The 21,270-nt window shown below is 31.7% G+C and overlaps 1 protein-coding gene, 1 long non-coding RNA gene and 1 other non-coding gene across 5 annotated transcripts; 1 reads left to right on the top strand and 2 right to left on the bottom strand.

Moving 5' to 3' along the window:
• Positions 1-1,352: 1,352 nt before the first annotated feature.
• On the bottom strand, positions 1,353-5,637 carry LOC123881832. 3 transcript variants are annotated; one of them, XR_006799624.1, is made up of 4 exons: positions 5,447-5,637; positions 4,540-4,797; positions 3,529-3,648; positions 1,353-2,212 (listed from the first exon to the last, which is right to left on the bottom strand). It is a non-coding gene; the product is annotated as an uncharacterized LOC123881832 (long non-coding RNA). The 3 variants fall into 3 exon arrangements; XR_006799623.1 differs by lacking the exon at positions 1,353-2,212 and having other exon boundaries at positions 2,984-3,686; XR_006799622.1 differs by lacking the exon at positions 1,353-2,212 and having other exon boundaries at positions 2,984-3,648.
• Positions 5,638-7,170: 1,533 nt separating this feature from the next.
• On the bottom strand, positions 7,171-11,801 carry LOC123881831 (phosphoinositide phospholipase C 4-like). Its single transcript, XM_045930571.1, has 8 exons — positions 11,051-11,801; positions 10,675-10,871; positions 9,768-9,903; positions 9,439-9,687; positions 8,912-9,141; positions 8,412-8,682; positions 8,242-8,328; positions 7,171-7,661 (listed from the first exon to the last, which is right to left on the bottom strand). The coding sequence occupies exons 1-8, from the start codon at positions 11,366-11,368 to the stop codon at positions 7,368-7,370; spliced, it is 1,782 nt and encodes a 593-aa protein (XP_045786527.1). The 5' UTR covers positions 11,369-11,801; the 3' UTR covers positions 7,171-7,367.
• Positions 11,802-17,606: 5,805 nt separating this feature from the next.
• LOC123882588 lies at positions 17,607-17,686 on the top strand. The gene has a single exon (XR_006799910.1). It is a non-coding gene; the product is annotated as a small nucleolar RNA snoR116 (small nucleolar RNA).
• The last annotated feature ends 3,584 nt before the right edge of the window (positions 17,687-21,270 follow it).

Raw genomic sequence — 21,270 nt, 5'->3', positions numbered from 1 at the left:
TTCATGTACTTGGCCAGTTTCCACTCACACAAGGAAAGGGGGAATGGAAAATTATATGAAATTGTAAAACCATAAAAGAGCAGATCCAAGGGATACCAAATAAGTTGTCCCAATTATACATGCATCAGTGCACCCCAAAGAATCAAAGGCTTCTCTGCATTCCCTTCATTCAATCAATGATTAAAAAGTTTACACTATAAATGCTAGGTCCAGGTGGCACAAAAATACCATCTCAAAATTTCACATAACGAATATCAATTGGTCATCATTGAACCGACTTAAGGGTCATCAAAACAACTTATATCCCTCACATATTTTATATAGCCAATAGAAATTGGACTTATTCGAGGCAACATTTATCCACATATTGAGGCAAGGGTCATCAAGGCAACATATAACCATCTAAGAATTCATTTAGTCCAATAAAAAATGGACTTAAGGGTCGTCGAAGCAAAACATATATCCATCACATAATTTATATAGCCAATAGAAATTGGACTTAATTGAGGCAACATTTATCCACATATTGAGGCAAGAGTCATCAAGGCAACATATAACCATCTAAGAATTTATATAGTCCAATAAAAAATGGACTTAAGATCATCGAAGCAACATATATCCATCACATAATTTATATAGCCAATAGAAATTGGACTTATTCGAGGCAACATTTATCCACATATTGAGGCGAGGGTCATTTAAGGCAACATATAACCATCCAAGAATTTATATAGTCCAATAAAAATGGACTTAAGGGTGTCGAAGCAATATATATCAATCACATAATTTATATAGCCAATAGAAATTGGACTTATTCGAGGCAACAGTTATCCACATATTGAGGGAAGGGTCATCAAATCAATAAATAACCATCTAACAATTTATTTAGTCCAATCAAAAATGGACTTAGGGGGTCATTGAAGCAACATATATCCATCACATAATTTATATAGCCAATAGACAACATTTATCCACATATTGAGGCGAGGGTCATTAAGGAAACATATAACCATCTAAGAATTATATATTCCAATAAAAAATGAACTCATGGGTTGTCGAAGCAACATATATCCATTACATAATTTATATTGCCAATAGAAATTGGACTAAATCGGACTTAAGGGTCACCGAGTAAAATGTTAACCATCTCATAATTTATATAGTCATCGAGTAAGGGTCATTAATAACTCAAAGATACCATTTCATAATTCCAATAACAAATTTACATCATACAAAAACTTTCAGCAAGCTCGCACATTTTGAAAGATTGCATTTGGGTCATCGAAGAATAAATCCAAAATACTGTAGCAAACTTTAAAAAACAATGTCTTTCACTATATTAGTGCCAAAAAGGGTCTTGGGGGGATCACATTTCTGTCATGCAGAAGATTGAATATTCTTGTACAATAAAAAAAAAAAAAGAGAAAATTGGGTATTTCAACATGTGGAACCTTTTTTTGACCAACATTCATAGAGGTTTGCCATGAAATTGTTCGTATGAATAAATCATCTTTCAAAACATTGGTGTCAAACAGAGTTTTGGGACATAGCATGTTTCCTCAATGTAAGTGTTTTCTTTTTTCTTGCAGAAGATTGAACAATTTTGAATCATCAAGAATGTAAAAAATGGTACCTTTTTCATGCAGAAAATTTGAATCATCAAGACATCTCATCCATTAGAAGAATAATAAAATCAGTATCCCACAAAAATCTTAAACCACTGTTTTTTTTTTTCAAGTAGAAGATTAAATATTCTTGAATAATCAAGAATGAAAAAATGGGTCTCCGAACAAGGTATCAATGATAAACCAGTATGTTGCAATTGAAAAAAATATCCCAAATTGGAATGTTCTTGTACGATAAAAGAAATGGGAAAAATGGGTACTTCAACCTGTAGAACCATCTCTTGACCAACATTCATAGAGGTTTGTCAAGAAATTGATCATATGGAAAATCATCTTTCATAATATTGGTGTCAAATAGAGTTTTGGGACATAGCATATTTCCTCAATTAAAGTGTTCTGTTTTTTCGTGCAGAGGACTTAACATTTTTGAATTATCAAGAGTGTAAAAAAGGGTACCTTTTTCCAATGCAGAGAAAATTGAATGTTGTTTCTTTGGCAGAGAAAACTGAATGTTGTTCTTCGGAGAAAATTCTCGCCAAGACACTTGCTTTATGTTCCAATCCGATGCACTTCTTTTCGCCAGAATTCTACATAAGTCGTTGCTTTGTGTTTCATTATATTGTTGCTATTGAAGAAAAAAAAGAATGAAACAATGCGTAGAATCATATCTCTTTGCTTTCACCAAGCAAGCTAGCACATTTTGCAAGATTGCATTTGGGTCATCTTAAGCATCATCGAACCGACTTAAGGGTCATCAAAACAACTTGTATTCATCACATATTTTATATAGCCAATAGAAATTGGACTTATTCGAGGAAACATTTATCCACATATTGAGGCAAGGGTCATCAAGGTAACATATAACCATCTAAGATTTATTTAGTCCAATAAAAAATGGACTTAAGGGTCATCGGAGCAACATATATCCATCACATAATTTGTATAGCCAGTAGAAACTGGACTTAATCGAAGCAACATTTATCCACATATTGAGGCAAGAGTCATCAAGGCAACATATAACCATCTAAGAATTTATATAGTCCAATAAAAAATGGACTTAAGAATCATCGAAGCAACATATATCCATCACATAATTTATATAGCCAATAGAAATTGGACTTATTTGAGGCAACATTTATCCACATATTGAGGCGAGGGTCATTAAGGCAACAAATAACCATCTAAGAATTATATAGTCCAATAAAAAATGGACTTAAGGGTCACCGAAGCAACATATATCCATTACATAATTTATATTGCCAATAGAAATTGGACTTAATCGGACTTAAGGGTCATCGAGTAAAATATTAACCATCTCATAATTTATATAGAGTCATCGAGTAAGAGTCATTAATAACTTAAAGATACCATTTCATAATTCCAATAATGAATAATAACTGGATGTAAGGGTTAAATAGACATTTAACCATTTTGATCCGAATTTACATCGTACAAAAACTTTCAGCAAGCTAGAACATTTTGCAAGAGAAAAATTGGTATTTCAACCAGTATAACCGTTTCTTGACCAACATTCATAGAGGTTTCGTCAATAAATTGATCATATGAAAAATCATCTTTCATAACATTGGTGTCAAATAGAGTTTTGGGACATAGCATGTTTCCTCAATTAAAGTGTTTTGTTTTTTCGTGCAGAAGATTGAAAAACTTTCAGCAAGCTAGAACATTTTGCAAGAGAAAAATTGGTATATCAACCTGTAGAACCGTTTCTTGACCAACATTCATAGAGGTTTGTCAAGAAATTGATCATATGAAAAATCATCTTTCATAACATTGGTGTCAAATAGAGTTTTGGGACATAGCATGTTTCCTCAATTAAAGTGTTTTGTTTTTTTGTGCAGAAGATTGAACATTTTTTAATTATCAAGAATGTAAAAAAGGGTACCTTTTTCCTATGCAGAGAAAATTGAAGGTTGTTTCTCCGGATAAATTTCCGCTTTTTCTTTGATCATTCTCATATGCTAGCTTTATGTTCCAATCCGTTGCAATTCTTTTCACCAGAATTCTACATAAGTTGTTGCTTTGTGTTTCATTATATTGTTGCTATTGAAGAAAAAAAAAAAGAATGAAACAATGCGTAGAGAAACTGAGCTGCATAAATAAAAGAATGAAACAGATAGCGTAGACAGAAAGTTGTGTGTAACTGATGACAGAAGGTGCGTCCTTATAAAGTTATATCATGGGCTTTTGTGTTTTAGAGGGCCAAGTTCATTGGCCCAGTACTCATTAATTTTAGCCGCAATTATTTCTAGAGACCAAAATTTTCAAATTTCAGGACTTATCCTAAAGAGTTTTTTTTTTTTTTTTTTTGGCTTTTGGAGTTAACCATTTTACCCTGCAAAGAATCAAATCTCTTTGCTTTCACCATTGCACTCTTTGCACTTTACCACGTAGTACTGATTAAGCAGTTAGTTAGAACCAAAAAATTAGTCACCATACAAAAATCAAATATCCCTTTCATTTTTACGACTTCAAAAACACAAAACTTTAAAATTATCCCTGTCGAGTGTCGACCGTTATCCTTAGACCTTAGTTCCTTACACATCCGACAACATGGATGGCTCACAATGTCGTGAGCTTCACAGTTGACACCACCTTCAACTTATAAGTAAGGGAAGACTATAACAGTTAAGAAGTTCTATCTAATTAACATATTCAACATATTCCTAAACAGTTAAACCTCGACACTCAACTGACCACGGAGGCTAACCTGTCAAGGCTTTGAAACAAATTCCTGCCACCATTTTAGGTACAATAAAAACAAAAATCATAAATACTAACTACTAGTTCATCAGCTTCAAGGAAATCGTAAACATTGAGTTAATTAAAGTACCAGCAGCAGTTTATATATATAACTCAAACCATTACAATTAAAGTGAACTTAGAATATTGTTACCTTCTAATACGATCGCCATGGCACATGAGATATATGAAATTGGAATGCTGATCACCATAGTATAGAATAAAACCAGCTCAAGCAAGCCAAAGAGAATTTTCTAGCATCTCATCCCACATCCTCGGAGGCAGAAAATTACGCAGCCTCGAACATGCATCATCTTCCAAGTCATCACCACTACTAGCATAACCCAGACTATGTCTCTGCCTCATAAAACCTCCTGCCCCAGTCGGTGTTCCGCCCAACATTGCAATGCAACTGATTACACAAACAACAAAACCAAAACCAATTAATACCCTCACTCGCCCTTCAAGTCCTCTAAACCCCCAAAAATTAATCAAACAATTATGTGACAAAAGCAATAATTTTTCTGCAAATTAACAGATCAAACACGTTTGATCTCCAAAACCCACAAACAAAATCTAATCCCACCAAGAATTTTACAGTGATCTATACTAAACTGCCCAATTAAACAGTAGAGGCTAATACCTCATGGATAAGAATCATAAGATTCAATTAAGGCATGAAAAACTCTTGCCCCCTAGATAATCAACCTTGTCCCCTCTAAAAAATTCTTGACAGAAACGAAAAGTCACAATTTTTTTTTTTCAAGAATGTGAATTGGGATTTGAATTTGAATAAAAATAATATAGCGATTTATGAGAAATTGGAGGGAACCCAGTTGAAGCAAGGGGAGAAGAACTCTGAATCTTGAAAAAAGAAACGATCTTGAAACTTAACGAATGAAAAAACAGAGAAGAAAGGGTTAGGCACGTGTAAACGTTTTTTCAAATCTTAAACGTACAAAAATCAAATTAGAAAAATGAAAACCCTAATCAAAGTTAAAATCTACTTTAACTGAAATATCTGGAGATAAAATCACATGAAACAGAAAATCACCAAATACCATAATCAATTGATTCTGAAATCAATTTGAAAACTGTCAGTGAAGAATCACGAGAGTTTTTGAAGATTCTTGAATGCTCGTGAAAATCAAACCGCAATGCATTTCAAATTGCTGTTGGAGAAGAATGACGAAACTCTGATCGAATATAGAACGTTTGAGAGCGACTTTGAATCGAGAGAGTGAAAGTTTCTTTTCTTTAATTTTTTTGTTTGGAAACAAAGAGTGTTTCCGACCTACTAGTAAAAAATTAGTAATAATTTGATTAAAAAAAAACGGATAAATATGTTTTTGGTGCGTTTTCTAGAATTTTATTTTATGAAGATTTTTTAACACTTCATGAAATTGTTTTTGTCAATGTTGTAAGTTCATAATTTTCATTCAACGTGTGTATATTTCAATTTTTGTATTCATATTTATAATATTAAAAAAATATCTCCGATAAAAATTTAGAGTTTTGTAACATAAGATGAATTATTTATGAATTTTTATGTGAAAAAACTAAATATTCATATTCAATTCATCTTTTGTTAAAAAAATTTAAACTTTTGTAACAGAGATTCATATAATGTACTAAACATTACCGCAGGAAAAAAAAATTTAAAATTTAAAATGGTATGCACGAGTTGAAGGACTAAAAACATTGACGAAAAAAACTTCCGGACTAAAAAGTGTGGAAAAAAATTTCATGGGCTAAAATAAAAATTATGATAAACTATTGGGACCAAAAACATACTCCTATTTAACAAAAAAAAAATTCACTTTTATAACTCAAAATTCACTTTTGACATAACTGTGGTAACTAACTTGAAAAACTATATAGAATTTTTGTTTTAGTCACCGAAAATAAAAAGAATTTAATTTTGTCTTGTGAGTTGGTAGGAACATTGCATATATCATGTAGGAGTCGGGGTCGAATATCAGACACTAGACTCTTCATTTGACTTGGTTCACTCCGTTCGTGGACTCTATCGACCCAGGAATGGGGCAGACGTACAAGCACCGGTCTGGAACTCTTCGCGTCGCTCGGTAAGCGAGAACTTCCGAAATGCAAGACATGCCCTTAATTCAGGGTTTCAAGGATCTGTATCGAGATAGCTATTTGAAGAGTCCCTAACTTGCTTGCCTTTTCTTTCATTTCAGGTATGAAACAAATAAGAGTCCCAATCTATAAGTAGGAAGGCTCAAGAAAATGTGAAGTGAAATAATGCCTTGAAATCAAAGTTCGGAAACAGGTTTTGAAGCTGACACGCGCAATGTTTTTTATAGACAAAATACTTATTTAATCTTTCTTTAAAAGTTTTTAGATTTAATTTAACATTCTTTAGGGATATTTTTACGATAAATTTTTTTAGGAATATTGAGGGGCATAAAGAGAATTTTTCAAACCATGTTTAGGGGCCTCAGGTCGAACATATTGAGGGATCCAAAGAGAATTTTTCTTAGTTTGAGTTTAAATACGGTGAATAAACCTAGCTAGAGGTAAAAATAATGTACCGAACATGGGCTATATAATATATTATATGTATACAATCCAGAATTTTGTACCTGAACACATTCTTTTTTGATGCAATATAGGTCAGGATCATAAAACAATGTTCAGGGTAACTTGTGCATCTTATGATTTTATCAATAGAATATGTGTCATCATTGTTGAATAATTACAATCATATATCATTTTTAAAACATGCCAGTCAAATTTAATATGTATACTTTGATTCTGTTGCTATTTTAAATTTTTATTTACTTATATAATCATTAATCAAATGAACAAAGTCACAGAACATATACATCTTTTGAAAGTTTAAGCCAAATCCACATGATCAAAACCCAAACAGGAAAAACACAAAGTTTAATTTGAGAAAAAAGTTGTAACATTCTTTTTCATAATAAAAGAAACATACTCCAAGTACAAAAGAACAGCTTAAATAAAATCGAATCGCATAAGAAGCCTAACTGAGTTGTACTTTTCTCCTTTTCGGTCGTAGAGTGGAACAGCGCGAATCCCTTGTTTCAGTTCAGCGATTGGTAAACAAGTTTGGCCTCCAAAATCATCTGTCTCAGACATGTCATATTCATGCACTTCCACTCTAAGCAAAGCCAGTTCCGGTACGGTTAAAGGGAATTTAAACTCTTCTTCCCAAGTTGGTGTCCAATTATCTTCTATTATCTTTGTTTTCTTCGTTGTTACATCAGCTGGTACTCCAGCTATGCCAACCTGCATCACAAACCGAAAATGTAAGCTCATGCAGGAAGTACCGAAGGTGTGTTTGGGGAGACGACTTAATTAAATGCTTATTTATAAGTGATTATCATATATGATATAAACACTTACGTATAAGCTATTTCTGTACTCGTCGAAAGAATGTGGTTAAATTGTTTTTCATATGACTTGTGTGTTGTTTTTCATGCAAGTTATCTTTGCACAGGTTATTGAAATAATCTGAACACTGCTTATGTACATGTGGTAAACAATTATCATAAACTCTTTCAAACGAGGTTATCAGTATCTTATGGTACATGCGAGTTGTAGCTGTTAAGAAGTTTCACATCGGTTGCAATATGATATGAATATGAATATATATATATATATATATATATATATATATATATATATATATATATATATATATATATATATATATATATAGTAGAGGCAATTCTCACCTTACAAGCTGATTTTGTAAGGTGGGTGGCCCGAAACGTAGGCTCTGATACCATGTTAGATTTTTATATTGGGCCTAACTCAATTAAGGAGTAGTAGTATTGGCGTATAAGCAATTAAGGAGTAATCTTACCCTGACATAAAAATCTGGCGGAGAATATAAGTCAAAGTGAGTTTGTTTGAAATCCATACTCCATCCATCTCCCCCATATATTTTCACCTATCAAGTGATGAGACTAAATTAAATACAATGTAATAAAAATGTACATTTTGCTAAATGTTTCATTTTGATAATATCCTCACCTTAAGAGTCTTCTTCACTTCCAACTTAACTTTAGGATTGAATACCTCATTATTAGGACCTACATTCATAAGAAAATCTGGCTTTTTCACATAACCACATCCTCCATTGGATCTAAACATTCCATGCATCAACCAAAGATTTCTTCCATAACCTTGCATATTGAATGCAACCATTTGAGCACCATGCATCCAGCTAACAAATGGCTTGTAGTTGGACGAGGTCACCCGTGTACCCTTCGGATATATCCTCAAAAAGTTTTTCTGGGTGAATCTATGAAACAAAATTGAAAGGATTGCAATTAGAATGTTGAAAAGTAGAAGAGAATCAGTATATTTTTTGTATGCTTAAGGTTGAAGCGTATAACCGAAATTTGATTTTGTAACCTCAAGTGGCGGAGTTCAAATCCTCTCGGTAACAGATGTAGAATGACCATTATTAGTGTCCCTTTAATTAATAATAGTATAACTGATACGATATTCAATATGAAATCAGATATTACCTGATAAGATCAGTTCCGAGCGACTCAGAAGCCTTTTCAATCTGTTGTTCGCTTAAGCTAAGGCGTCTCACTTTATCATCTTCAACTTTTAAGGCTTCCTTAAGACTACCCTTAGGTTTTCCAGCACGAATAGCGATTAGACGCTTATATTCACTCTCCTGATTTGTTTCATATTCATCATCATTTGATTCATCATCATCATCATTGTGTTGATTTGACTCAAAATCACCCTGCAAGAAAATAGAAAAAATCAGAAGACTGATTGAATTGGTTTATTTGAGCTTATCTACTAACAAGAACTCTTGTGAGATTTGTTTAGAATATAGCTTATGGAAATAGTTTTTAGCTTATATAAAAACTGTTTTGACATTATTTTATCTTTTGCTATAGAACAGGTTTATGCTTAAACACTTAGATATGATAAGCGCTTAAGCTATAAGCACTTAATAAAGTTGTTTATCCAAACAAGTCCAAAAGAAATGTGAAAATATAGGGAGTTATAAAGTGCAATTCCTAGCTTAACTCACCTTATCATCTTCATTTTGTGTATTAACAACATCGTTGACTACTTTTCCCCATTCATCTTCATCAGAATCCTTCGATTTGGATTTCAGCAATTGTTTTGAATTCTCCCTCACACTCTTAGAATTTAAGTACTCTTTTGGAGGTTTTGTTGATATCATGATCTTGTACTTCAGTTCTTCAGGTGACGGAACATTGTTTAAGCTTTCGTCATTTGGACAGAATAGCATATCTCCAAATGTTTTAGTTATCATCTAATTTCATAGAAGCAGAATGATGGTTTTTAATTCCAATTTTTTGATTGATTTAATCATTTCATATATAAACAAATTACCTGAGCAGCTTTTGCTTGAAGGTCTGATGTAAGATGGTCTTCCAGCGTTATTATGACCGGATAGGGAGATGCCGAAAAAGCATGTTCTTTAATCGATTTCAAACATTTGATCAAATCCACAGGTGTTGTCAATGTCCTACATTCACCGGCGAACACAGATTTTACATATGAAAAAAAATAATGAAAGGAAAAGGTTACTAGCAAAGTAGGACTGTTACAAAAAACATAAAATTGAACCATACCGTAAAAATGAACTGAACAAAACTGTGATAGACAATTTACGAACTGGACTAGTGTTTATTACACAATTCATTTCATGAACTGTCTGTCAAAATTTACGAACTGGACTAGTGTATTCAACTTGTCTGGTTTGGAAAGCTACAAATTTCACAAAGAAAAAACAGTCTGGTTTACAAAGAAACAGTTCGGTTCGAAAATGTACAGTTTGGTTTTCCATAAAGGTGTTTTTGATTCGGAAAAACAAAACTGGTGCATCGAACTTTATACCAGTTCGGTTGGTGACAAACTATTGATGGTTCGGTTCAATTGTACATAACGGTTGTAGCAGTTCAATTTAGTCCGGTATGGTATTCTGTCATGAACCGAAGCATGAACATAAGCACAAGAGACCCTTGTTAGTGCATAGATATAAATAAATTCATGAACATAAGCTAAGATAACTTTACAGAATATGAAAGTTTTATTCCATCACTTATTCTTCCACTCTTAAAAGAAGATACAACACTATCATATCATATTCTAAAGAGTTTTTAAAAGGGAAACATAATCATACACATAAGACATTTGAAATAAGTAGTAATTTTTCATGCTCATATAATTTTATGAATGAATCACAATAGCTACATTGAAAAGAGAAATTGAAAATAAACCATTTTTTGCAATGTACCTTCCATGTAGAACAATAACATCATCTTTGTTGGAATTAGGCCATATATCAAGCTCAACAACTCTTACACCTCTTTTCAATGCCTTTATAATAGGAACATCACTACAATCACTGCTGAGTTGATTTCCTGTTAGGTAAGAGTTATGGCCAGTATATATGAAATAATGGGACAATGGAGCTGTCATATCCTGATGAACCTGAATTAGAGAAACATAACAGTGTCATAGATTATATGAGACACTTCTCCGCTCTAAAATCCAATAGTTATAGATCCAATTTATCCAACATTAGACAGAAACATAACAGTGTCATTGGACATAAAAGTCAAGGATTTGAATTGGAACAAAATAGCAAAATCAAGTGTCACATACATTACCTGAGATCTGATAGGGGAATTCAATTCAGTAGAAAACAGGTAATGATGAAAATCATCTAGCGTAAGATTATGCCTTGCGAACTTCGTAATATGATGCCGCTTTTGCAACACTTCCTCAACCACCTTCTGTGTGTCGAGTTCATCCTTCTCATAAACCTCGCCTTGAACCTCCGCCAGAAACCGGCTGAGCTGATCAGAAGTCATATGAGCCCCACCTTCAGCATACTCGTTAAACAGCTCCCGAACCTCCTGTGGCGCAACCGCCTCCCCTGACTTAAACCTCCGCCGGAAACACAAGCAGACTCTATAGCTACCCATGCAATGTAGTGAATAAATGAAATGAAAATTATCAGACTCCTGAGAATCAGAGGATTAATATATAAAAAAAAAAATAAACGAACGTTCGTTTTCTTCTTCAATCCAATCCAATAGTATATAGTAACAATAATGCTTATTTATTTATTCATAAATAGTAAGATAGAGTTTATGTATAAACGCATTGATGAATAAATGTGGTTAAATGATAATTATAGCCAAGGTGGAGAAGGAGGTGATGGGTCACTCTATGATTGACTCGGTTTCCATTGTGACAGACAGAGAGATCATCAATCATCAATGAATAACATAAAAGTGCACATAACACAACTTTATGATCTAGGATTTTTCCATGTGAAATTTTGGTAAATAAAGTAAAGAGAGAATCGTAACAAAAAAAAAAGTAAAGAGAGAATCATAGTACAAATCTCCTCCCGCTGTTTCTACTCTGTCTTTGTGTCTTTTATTCAAAGTCTTCGTTTCATTTTACTTTTTTTTTTATGTTTATGTTAGATTTTAAGTTGATCTCTTATTTTTCTTTGTACAGGTTTTAAGTTGGTCCCTCCAGTTAAATTTTTTATTATTATCGTTAAATTTGGACACGTGCATGTCATTTTTTAAGTGTGGTTTCTGTTTGCTACGTGTCTAAATTTAACAGTAATAGTGAAAAATTTGACCGGAGAGATCAACATGAAACCTGTAGAAAAGATAAGGAACCAACTTAAAACTTTTAAAAGATAAGAAACCAACTTAAAATCTAAAAATGAACAAAATTGCAATTAATTCTTTTATATAATTGGTGTGGGGCATAGTAGTTTAAGTTTTATACATGTAATCAGACTTCTCTGGAGTAGATGGAATACACATTCACACGGTTAGGATGATATGGAGGATATGATCAGACGGTTTTAAAATTAGTAGGTTTAATATTTTATTTTACAATTTACAGTATTGATTATTGATTATGAATTTTGGTTATCCGATTAAGATTAGACGATTATCCGATTAAGATTGAACGTGCGTGACTGTGGAGTTTTAAAATTGGTTCTTTTATAATGATGATTTGTTAACTCAACAAATCATATGACAACTTAATTAGAATATTCCCTACTCAATGATAAAGAGAGTAGTAAAATACTCCCTACTCAATCTTTGTTCCATTGACATCTCTATTCACTAAACTCTCCATCTATCTATTATTTATCTACTCCTCTTTAACATTTCCCCTCTTCTCAAGGAGACATGTTTTTTTAGAAAGATGCTATTAAATAATCAAACTTAATAATCTTTTATTAAAATATGTATAGCTAACTCTTTAAAAGGATAAAAAAGTGTTCTTTTCAATATAATTTTTCTCAAAGATACTTTTTATTACATAAAGGGCAAAAGCCCAAAAGATTGTTAAGTAAGGATATTTCTTACCTTTTTAATAGAGTCTAGCAGCTCCTTTACCTTTTGAGTCCTTAGACCATCTCCGATGGTAGTACCTAATAGGTACTTATGTAGATACTTATTAGGTACTACCATTGTAGCAATACTCATTGAGTACCTAATAGGTATTGTTTCTCAAATAGGTACACTCTCTCAAGGCCCGGTTTTAGGCCAGGGTAACCAGGCCCCCGGCCCAGGGCCACCAAAATATTGGGGCCTCAATTATTATTTTTTTTAAAGTCCATCATTGTACATATTGATTAAGTATGCCTTTTGGTGAAAAGTTTTCATGAAATGTTTAGTGGTCTAGTGGTCCGCGCATGACTTTTAAGTGCCAATGTTGAGGGTGGTGAGTTTAAATCCCATCTGTGATAGTTTTTTTATGGTAAAATTACACTGCAGGTCGTTTATCTTATTTTTTTGTATCACTTTGGTTCTTTATCTTTTTTTTGTAATACTTTGGCCCTTTATCTTTTTTTTGTAACACTATGGTCCTTTATTATTTTTTATTTCTAACATTTAGGTCCTTTATTTTTTATAATTAAATAAGATAAGGACCAAAGTGTTAAAAAAAAGGACTAAAGTGTTACAAATAAAAGATAAAGGACCAAAATGTTACAAAAAAAAGATAAAGACCAAAATGTTACAAAAAAAAGATAAAGGACCAAAGTGTTACAAAAAAATAAGATAAAGGACCTGCAGTGTAATTTTACCTTTTTTTATTTTATTTTAAGTGATCAATCCATAATAAATATAGTTACTTTTAATTTAATATTATTTATAGTTCATATTGAATATGACAAAAATTGTTTCCTTTTATAAAATAGTTTTTTATAAGTAGAATTACTCTATAGCTTACAAATAGATTTACTATTGTTTTATAAAAAAAAACTATATTTTGTTATTTCTTTGAAAATAAATAATTCATTTTGAAAATTAAGTTGCAATTTTTATTAAAAACACCATAAGTTTTTTTTACAAGATTAAAAACACTATCATTTTTTTTAAGGTGTATTTTGTTGTTATTGTTTAGAATATGATATTTTTTATATTATTGATGTTGTTTTCATTATTTTTTAAAAAATTACTCTCTTTTAAAAATTTCATTTTTTTAAATAAAAAACATATTAATTTTACTAAATTTATTTTATTTTTAAAGGGCTTCTTTATCCAATTTATCTGGGAGCTCCAAATGTATTGAGACGGCCATATGCTAATTTCAATTTAAATAGATGATATTCTTTTAAAAAAAAATGATATTTTGTTTTTTGAACAAAAAAAAATATTAGGGGGTCCTTTTAATTATTTGCCCTGGACCTCCAGAATGTCGGAACCGGCCCTGACTCTCTCCTCATTATAATATATTTTTATGGGACATACTTATAAAAATATAGAATTATTGATGAGATATAGAGTTATTAGTGGGACTAATTTAGAACTTTTTATGAGGTGTTGGGTTGGAAGGATTGAGTACTTATTATGTACTATTATTAAAAAATAATAAATGAATGATGTGTACACATGAAACCCAATTAAGTACTCAAACTTAGGAGCTCCATGGATGCTCTTACTTGCCGACAATATGAAATCGTTCCGTGCCTTCCAAATGGATTGTAATAATATGGAGAGCAGATTGTCTACAATCGCATTTCTTCTCCAATGAAATCTCAACCACTCTTTTTTTTTTTCTAACTTGTACTCTCAATTAAAAAAAACATGAATGGCATAGATTACACTTGACACTCAGTACTTGAGAAGATCTTTTCTCGATAATGTGGCATGTCAAATCACAGTATTACTTTGACTCTTCTTTTCTCCTTGATATAGAAATTAGAAACAACAACTTTCAAGCAACATAAAATGATTACTCGGTCTTGTAAAAAAAAAAATTACTCGGTGATAGCATAATACCCTCAACCAATTAAAAATATCTTACCAAATTGTGTTTGGGAACTCACAATTTGCAAATATATGCTCATTTTTTTATGTAAGCAAACTTTTGACATTTCATTCATAATATAATAGAAGCATTACAATGAGGGATAACTACCTTTTTTTATAGTGAATATATGCTCCTAAGATTCCCTAATATCCATAAACGATACACAATTTTGCTCACTTTGCACTACAAAAAACGCTTACAAAAATTATCTCTCATTGGCAAGCGATGTAGAAGCTTTTGTCAGAAGATAATAATTACTTTTAGGATCATCTTAACATGTGTATAAAAGGCACGTGTTAAGGTTCTAAATATAGAAAATTATATTTATTGTTAGAAAAAAATTTAATTCTTAAGAAGTTAAATGCACATATTTCAATATATTATTTCTACTTTTGCTTTCTTAATATGTGCCTTTGATGCACATGTTAACATTTTTCTTACTTTAACGGAGCATAACTACCCCACAACTTCTCCAAAAGCTCCCTTTTAAAATACCCAAGATGGAGAAGGAGAATGGTAGTTGCTAAGAAAACGATATGTGGAATTGATTGTAGACATACCATACCACAAAGAGACTTGATAAAACCAATTGAAGGCCGTTAAATTTGATGATGTCAAGATCTACATTCCTTACTTTGATTCCAACACCACACTCCTTTGGCTTACAAATTAAATACACCCGGCTTGACCCACAAAATCTTCCTTCATCCTAGAGCCCTCGAAAAAAAAACCTTTGGATACAAACAATTACCTTACATAAATACTTAGGCATTTTAAAAAGGAGAATGTTAACTTGTGCCCTTAAGGGCACATGTTAAGAAGATAAATGTGGAAAAAATTTATTAAACTTGTGGTGTATTCAATTATCTAAACATTAAATTCTTTGTATCATTAAATATTATATTTCTATTTTTAGGTAGCTTAACATGTGCCCTTAGGACACAAGTTACCATGACTCTTTTAAAAAAAGACATTGAAAATTGAAAAATATGTATGGAACCAAACACCGAATTTATCAACACCACTTTACCACCCAAACTCATTCTATTCCTCCAAGATCCTAACCTTTTATTTAATTGCTTAGATGAAAAGAATTTTTTTCCACTTTGCAATTTACAAGATTTGCCGCATTCTTAAATGAAAAAAATCATCCTTTAAATTTAAAATCCACCTCAAACATTGTCTCTTCTTTCTCTTGCCATAATCAATCACCTCATTCACCACCACTACTTCATCCATCAACAATTTACCTTTTATAAAGACCGATTAAGTTCTAGCTATAACAGCACCCACATCCATCCAACTCACTTAAGTTCTTTAAATGGGTCTCACTTAATATTTTATATTACTTCACACTTCCCAATTATTTAAACAACTTAACTACATTTTTCAAATATTCATACAACTCATCAAACACTCTAAGAGCACCAATATCAGTGTCTTTCCCTCGTTCCTACACTGAACTTGTCAGCAAAAAACAGATAATTGCAGTTTGGGAACTTTGAAAAACCAAAGAACGTTTCTCTGCCCACACACGTTGCTTATCTGCCACATATACAAATGCATGGGTTTTTTTTAATTTTGTTTCTTCTTTCAAAGTATGTGACATAGTAGTATTTCACTTAATATATAAATAAAATATAGTATTGTGTTATCAAGTGAGACCTCTTTTAGAGTGTTTGATGAGTTGTATGAATATTTGAAAAATATAGTTGAGTTGTGTAAATAATTGCGAAGTGTAAAGTAATATAAAATATTAAGTGAGATCCATTTAAAGAACTTAAGTGAGTTGAATGGATGTGGGTGCTCTAAAAGAGGTCCCACTTGATAACACAGATACATATTTTATTTATATATTAAGTGAAATACTACTATGTCACATACTTTGAAAGAAGAAAAAAAAGAAAAAAAAAGTCATGCATTTGTCTATGTGGCAGATAAGCAACGTGTGTGGGCAGAGAAACGTTCTTTGGTTTTTCAAAGTTTCTAAACTGCAATTATCTGTTTTTTGTTGACAAGCTTAGTGTAGGAACTAGGGAAAGACACCGATATTGGTGCTCTAATAGTAGAGCATATAACTACCTAGTTGCTAAGACTTTAGCCAACAACTTTGACAAGTTCTCTAATAAAGAGATTGGGTGAAAAATCACCCAAGGATTGCCAACTCAGAACCTTCAAAATTAGTATAGACAAATAGGACAACAAACTTTTTGGAAGTTTTGCATTACTTAAAAATTTATCAAACATAACCTTCACCTCTCTATTTAGAGGATGCGTTTAGCATGGTCAAAAACTTGAATTTGTCCATACCGAACCCATGAAAATGACTGGCTATAGCAAGTTTGATCCGGTAAGAATATTCTCTAAGATTCTCTTCCACAATACACACAGCAACATCATAGTTTTTACAATTAATAATTTTTTTTAAAACAAAATAGAATAACAACTGTACACAATTAATAATGGGAACAAAATTCCTTGATCCAGAAACACCACCACCATTTGTTCTGTCCGTGCTTTCTTAAAACACCACCACCGAAATCGTTTAGCTTAACCTTGTCAACAAATTCTGTAAGTTCGTTCGTTCGATGGGTGTGGTTGTGAGCAGAAGGTCAAGCACTTGCACTCTTTAATTTCTTTTTACTGGTATATTGCAGACAAGCATTTGTTGAAACTAGATCTGGTTTTTTGGTTTTCTGAGTTCGTGCAATAGGCATGGTTGTGAAGAGGGTCAAGCATTTCTAAGGTATATTATAAAAACTACTTAATCTAGAAATCATCCATCACCGCTTCTTGTTAATCGCAAAAATTCTTTCACACTTTAGTTCCAAATTTTATTTTATTTAATTTAATTTTTCTTTGATTTTAAGGCGGTGATGAATTTATGTATACCATCAAACTTTGAAAGCTAAATTAGCTTGTTGATGCCAACTATACAATCTGAGTCTTGTTTTGCTTAAACTTGTTTTAATTTTAAGGCGGTGATGAATTTATGTATACCATCACCACTGTTGCAGGAGGAAGACATTATCGAACTAGGCTGCAAGCAAATCTGAATCTGAATCTGGGCAAAGGCAAAGAACTAACCCTGTTTTTGTTGTTGATGAATGTTATACGTAATTTCACTTTCAACTTGACCTTTTTTATTTATAACCCTCCTAACCCTTGTAACCCTTTTTTAAATATAAATAATACTATAAAACCATTAATCAAATAACTTAACTATAAAAAAAATTACAATCCAAAAAAAAAAATTTAACTATTTACCGTAAAAAAAAAACTTAACTATTTAATTAATATTTAATCTACAAATACAAATTTCATTAATATAGATTAACCGATTCTATTTACCAAAAAAAAAACATAGATTAACGCTATTTATAATTTTTTTAAAGTTAACTAAGATTCTTATTAGTCATTCATTGCTCGGCCTAACGTGACCTAATAGCTAGTAACGTTAATTCAACTTCTTTTAAGCTAATTAATAAGTATAATCCACTAATCAGTTAAACTTTTAGAAATTTTACTTATGAATCATTCATTGCAAAGCTTAACCGGAAACACCGTGACCTAATACATAGTAACGTTACTTAACCTCTTATAAATTTTACCTATGAATTATTCCTTGCTCAGCTTAACCAGAAACATCGTGACCTAATACATAGTAACGTTACTTAAACTCTTAGAAATTTTACTTATGAATCATTCCTTGCTCAGCTTAACCGGAACAACCGTGACCTAATTCCTTTTTCGACAAAATTTATTTTAAAAATATCTTAATTTCTTTATTTCCTAGTTTGTGTTGCTTCATTATTTCATGATATCAAAATTTATAAAAATAAGAGGAAAAAAAGAGAATAAGTTTTAAGATACGTCATAACTATAAATTAGCTGATTTTGGCCGATAGTTGAAAAGTTAATAAAATTAAATTAAAGCATTTGGTAAATATAGCAATTGAAGTACAAAATGACATAAAAGTATATGATTATTTTATGTGACAAATTAAACCGCATAAAGTAGTGCAAATTCAAACAAAATTTATTAATAACTTATTGAGTTATCCTTGCATGCACCCATAATGATAGCATAATATTGAAACACAAGAAATAAATAATATAAAAATCTCCTAGAAATACTTTTTTTTATAGTCCTACAAAAAGGATAAAATCCTAAACTATAATAATTAAAAGTGATAAATAATTATTCAAAAATATAATTTGAGCATGCTTGGACCGTTCTCCAATATTCTTCATAGAGAATTCTTCAAAATTAGTGATGAATGATGATCACTCACATGGATTTGGAGTTCTTCATATCGAGAAAATTTGCTAGAACAACAATAACATGGATAAGGTACTCTTGGAATTGGTTGATCTAGTGGTGGATGATATACTATGTTTTTATGAGAATTCCTATGACGAACACAAGCGTGAGAAGACGAGAATATTTCACCACATTGATCACACCGTGTTTCAGGGTGTGAACATTGATGATCACTCAAATCAAAAGTATCTGCGAAGGTCTTGCCACATTTAGGGATGGCAACGGGCGCCCATGGGTGCGGGTTTGACATCACTACAAGAAAATCTGCGTTTAGCTACGAAGCCACTTGTAGCTAATTCGTAGCTAATCGCTAGTAAAACAGTGTTTGCTACGCATTTGTTGTGAATTAGCTGCCGTATAGGTCCTAGCATGGATTGGGCGGCAAATCATCTAGAAAAATATTTCCTAGCTAATTTGCAACTAATACATAGGAAATCATAGCTAATTCCCAATTAATACATAGTTAAATATTGTTGAAAAGGTTATGTTTCCTAGCGATTTCGCAGCCAAATTCAAGCATTTTAGAAAAAATTTATAATTATAAAAGACTAATTACTATGAATCCATTCCTAAAACCAAGCTAATTGTTAATTAATTATCATCCATCAAAAAAGCTAAGTTAAATGTGCATCATATACTCTCATTACATCTTATTACTGGCAAATCAAACAAATATGCATGTTATACTTAATGATATTGATGATACTTTAAATTCAATATAAACTATACATTTTAATATTAAAACCATAAACATGTAGAATTGAAATTGATTAGTGTTAATAAACATATGAACATAACTAATGTAATGCATAATTTGAACATGAAATTGATTAGCAAAGTAAATATATTGATCTATTTAATGCCTCGAGTTATCAAGAATTCAGAACTCAGTAAAAAGAAAAGTTCAATTTACCCAAAACTAATTCATGTGCTTCAAGGGAAAGCCGAGACTGATCACTCTTCATCAACTACAAAACAAATTCAGAGAAAATTTCTTAATGTGTTCTTGATAAAACTATAAATGCACTGAAAATTCCCATGAGCAACAGATTAGTAGATTCCCATGAGCTAAGTTAGTGAAATTATTGATCCAGACAACACTATATAGAATAATGATGAATAAGACACATTCAATCAATATTTTTTTTCCAAGTGCAATACTAAGTTTGTGGCTTAGTTTTTTTTCCAACTTTAATTCATTAGAATTAAAGAATAATGATGAGCTAAGAAGCCTTTCTAATCAAATCTAATTAGGGTAGTTTGTAAAGAACTATTCACATAAAACACATTCAAGTTGACTAAGACAAACAGATAAATGATGATGGACCAAACAGAAATAATATTGGAAAGATAACTACACCAATACCCTAATGGTCCATCAAACGATTTGGGTGTTCTTAAAGGTCATTAAATACAGTTTTGCAAGATGTTAAAAGCAAGACCAGAACATGTCACTAGTCAATAAGTTAGCACGAGTAATTTGACAACCACCATAATTAGTACCTTTTCTTGCATCAGGGCTAATCTGCATGCATAAAATAGCACAAACAATACTTATGATGGGTGGTAAAGAAATATTTACAGGACTTATTAACTAAATCTGATTGGTATTAAAAACTTATTAACTTCAACTTATAAACCTTTCCCCAGCAACCTTGAATCATTTAATGAACATCACTACTAAAACTGACTAATTTTTACAGAGATTATGTGAATCAGTGAACAAATGAACCTATAAGGCTAATAGGTATGCCTGTAGCTTATATAGTGTTTTATTTCATGAAACTATATATTAAAATGAAACCATACCCACCAAAACTGCAACCTTATGAAAAACAGTACGCTATACCAGAGAAAACCAAAACATCAGACAAGATAAGGAATCACTTTCATACCTGGTCTGAATTGGAATAAAAAAATGAAAGCAGTCATCTAGCAAGGCATGTAGCAACACCGTGCAGGCATGTTGTGTGATACTGTGGACTTCACACTTTCACAACACCGTGCATGTAGCAATGTACCTGTGAGCAGGTAGATTGACACCCCATGCCAGAGTTATTGTGCAGACAAGTACCTAAAAACACCATAATGGATACTTAATGAAACAAGAGGCAAATTTTGAAAGTCTAGATTGAAAACTAGTGAGATAAGCTCTACCTTCAAAAGTCCATCAGAGAATACTTAAGCATTGATTATTATTTGTAGTTA

Source organism: Trifolium pratense, linkage group LG4 (assembly GCF_020283565.1).
Source record: "Trifolium pratense cultivar HEN17-A07 linkage group LG4, ARS_RC_1.1, whole genome shotgun sequence".
NCBI lineage: Eukaryota > Viridiplantae > Streptophyta > Magnoliopsida > Fabales > Fabaceae > Trifolium > Trifolium pratense.
Note: the sequence above shows the minus strand (reverse complement) of the source record. Positions and strands in the feature narration are given on the sequence as shown.

Excerpts from the sequence above, each read along its gene's own strand:
- LOC123881831 (XM_045930571.1), bottom strand. The coding sequence starts at position 11,368 with ATGGGTAGCTATAGAGTCTGCTTGTGTTTCCGGCGGAGGTTTAAGTCA. Across the intron at positions 10,872-11,050 it reads ATTCCCCTATCAGATCTCAG|GTTCATCAGGATATGACAGC; the intron begins GTAATGTATGTG and ends TCTCTAATTCAG. Across the intron at positions 9,904-10,674 it reads GTTATTGTTCTACATGGAAG|GACATTGACAACACCTGTGG; the intron begins GTACATTGCAAA and ends CGGTGAATGTAG.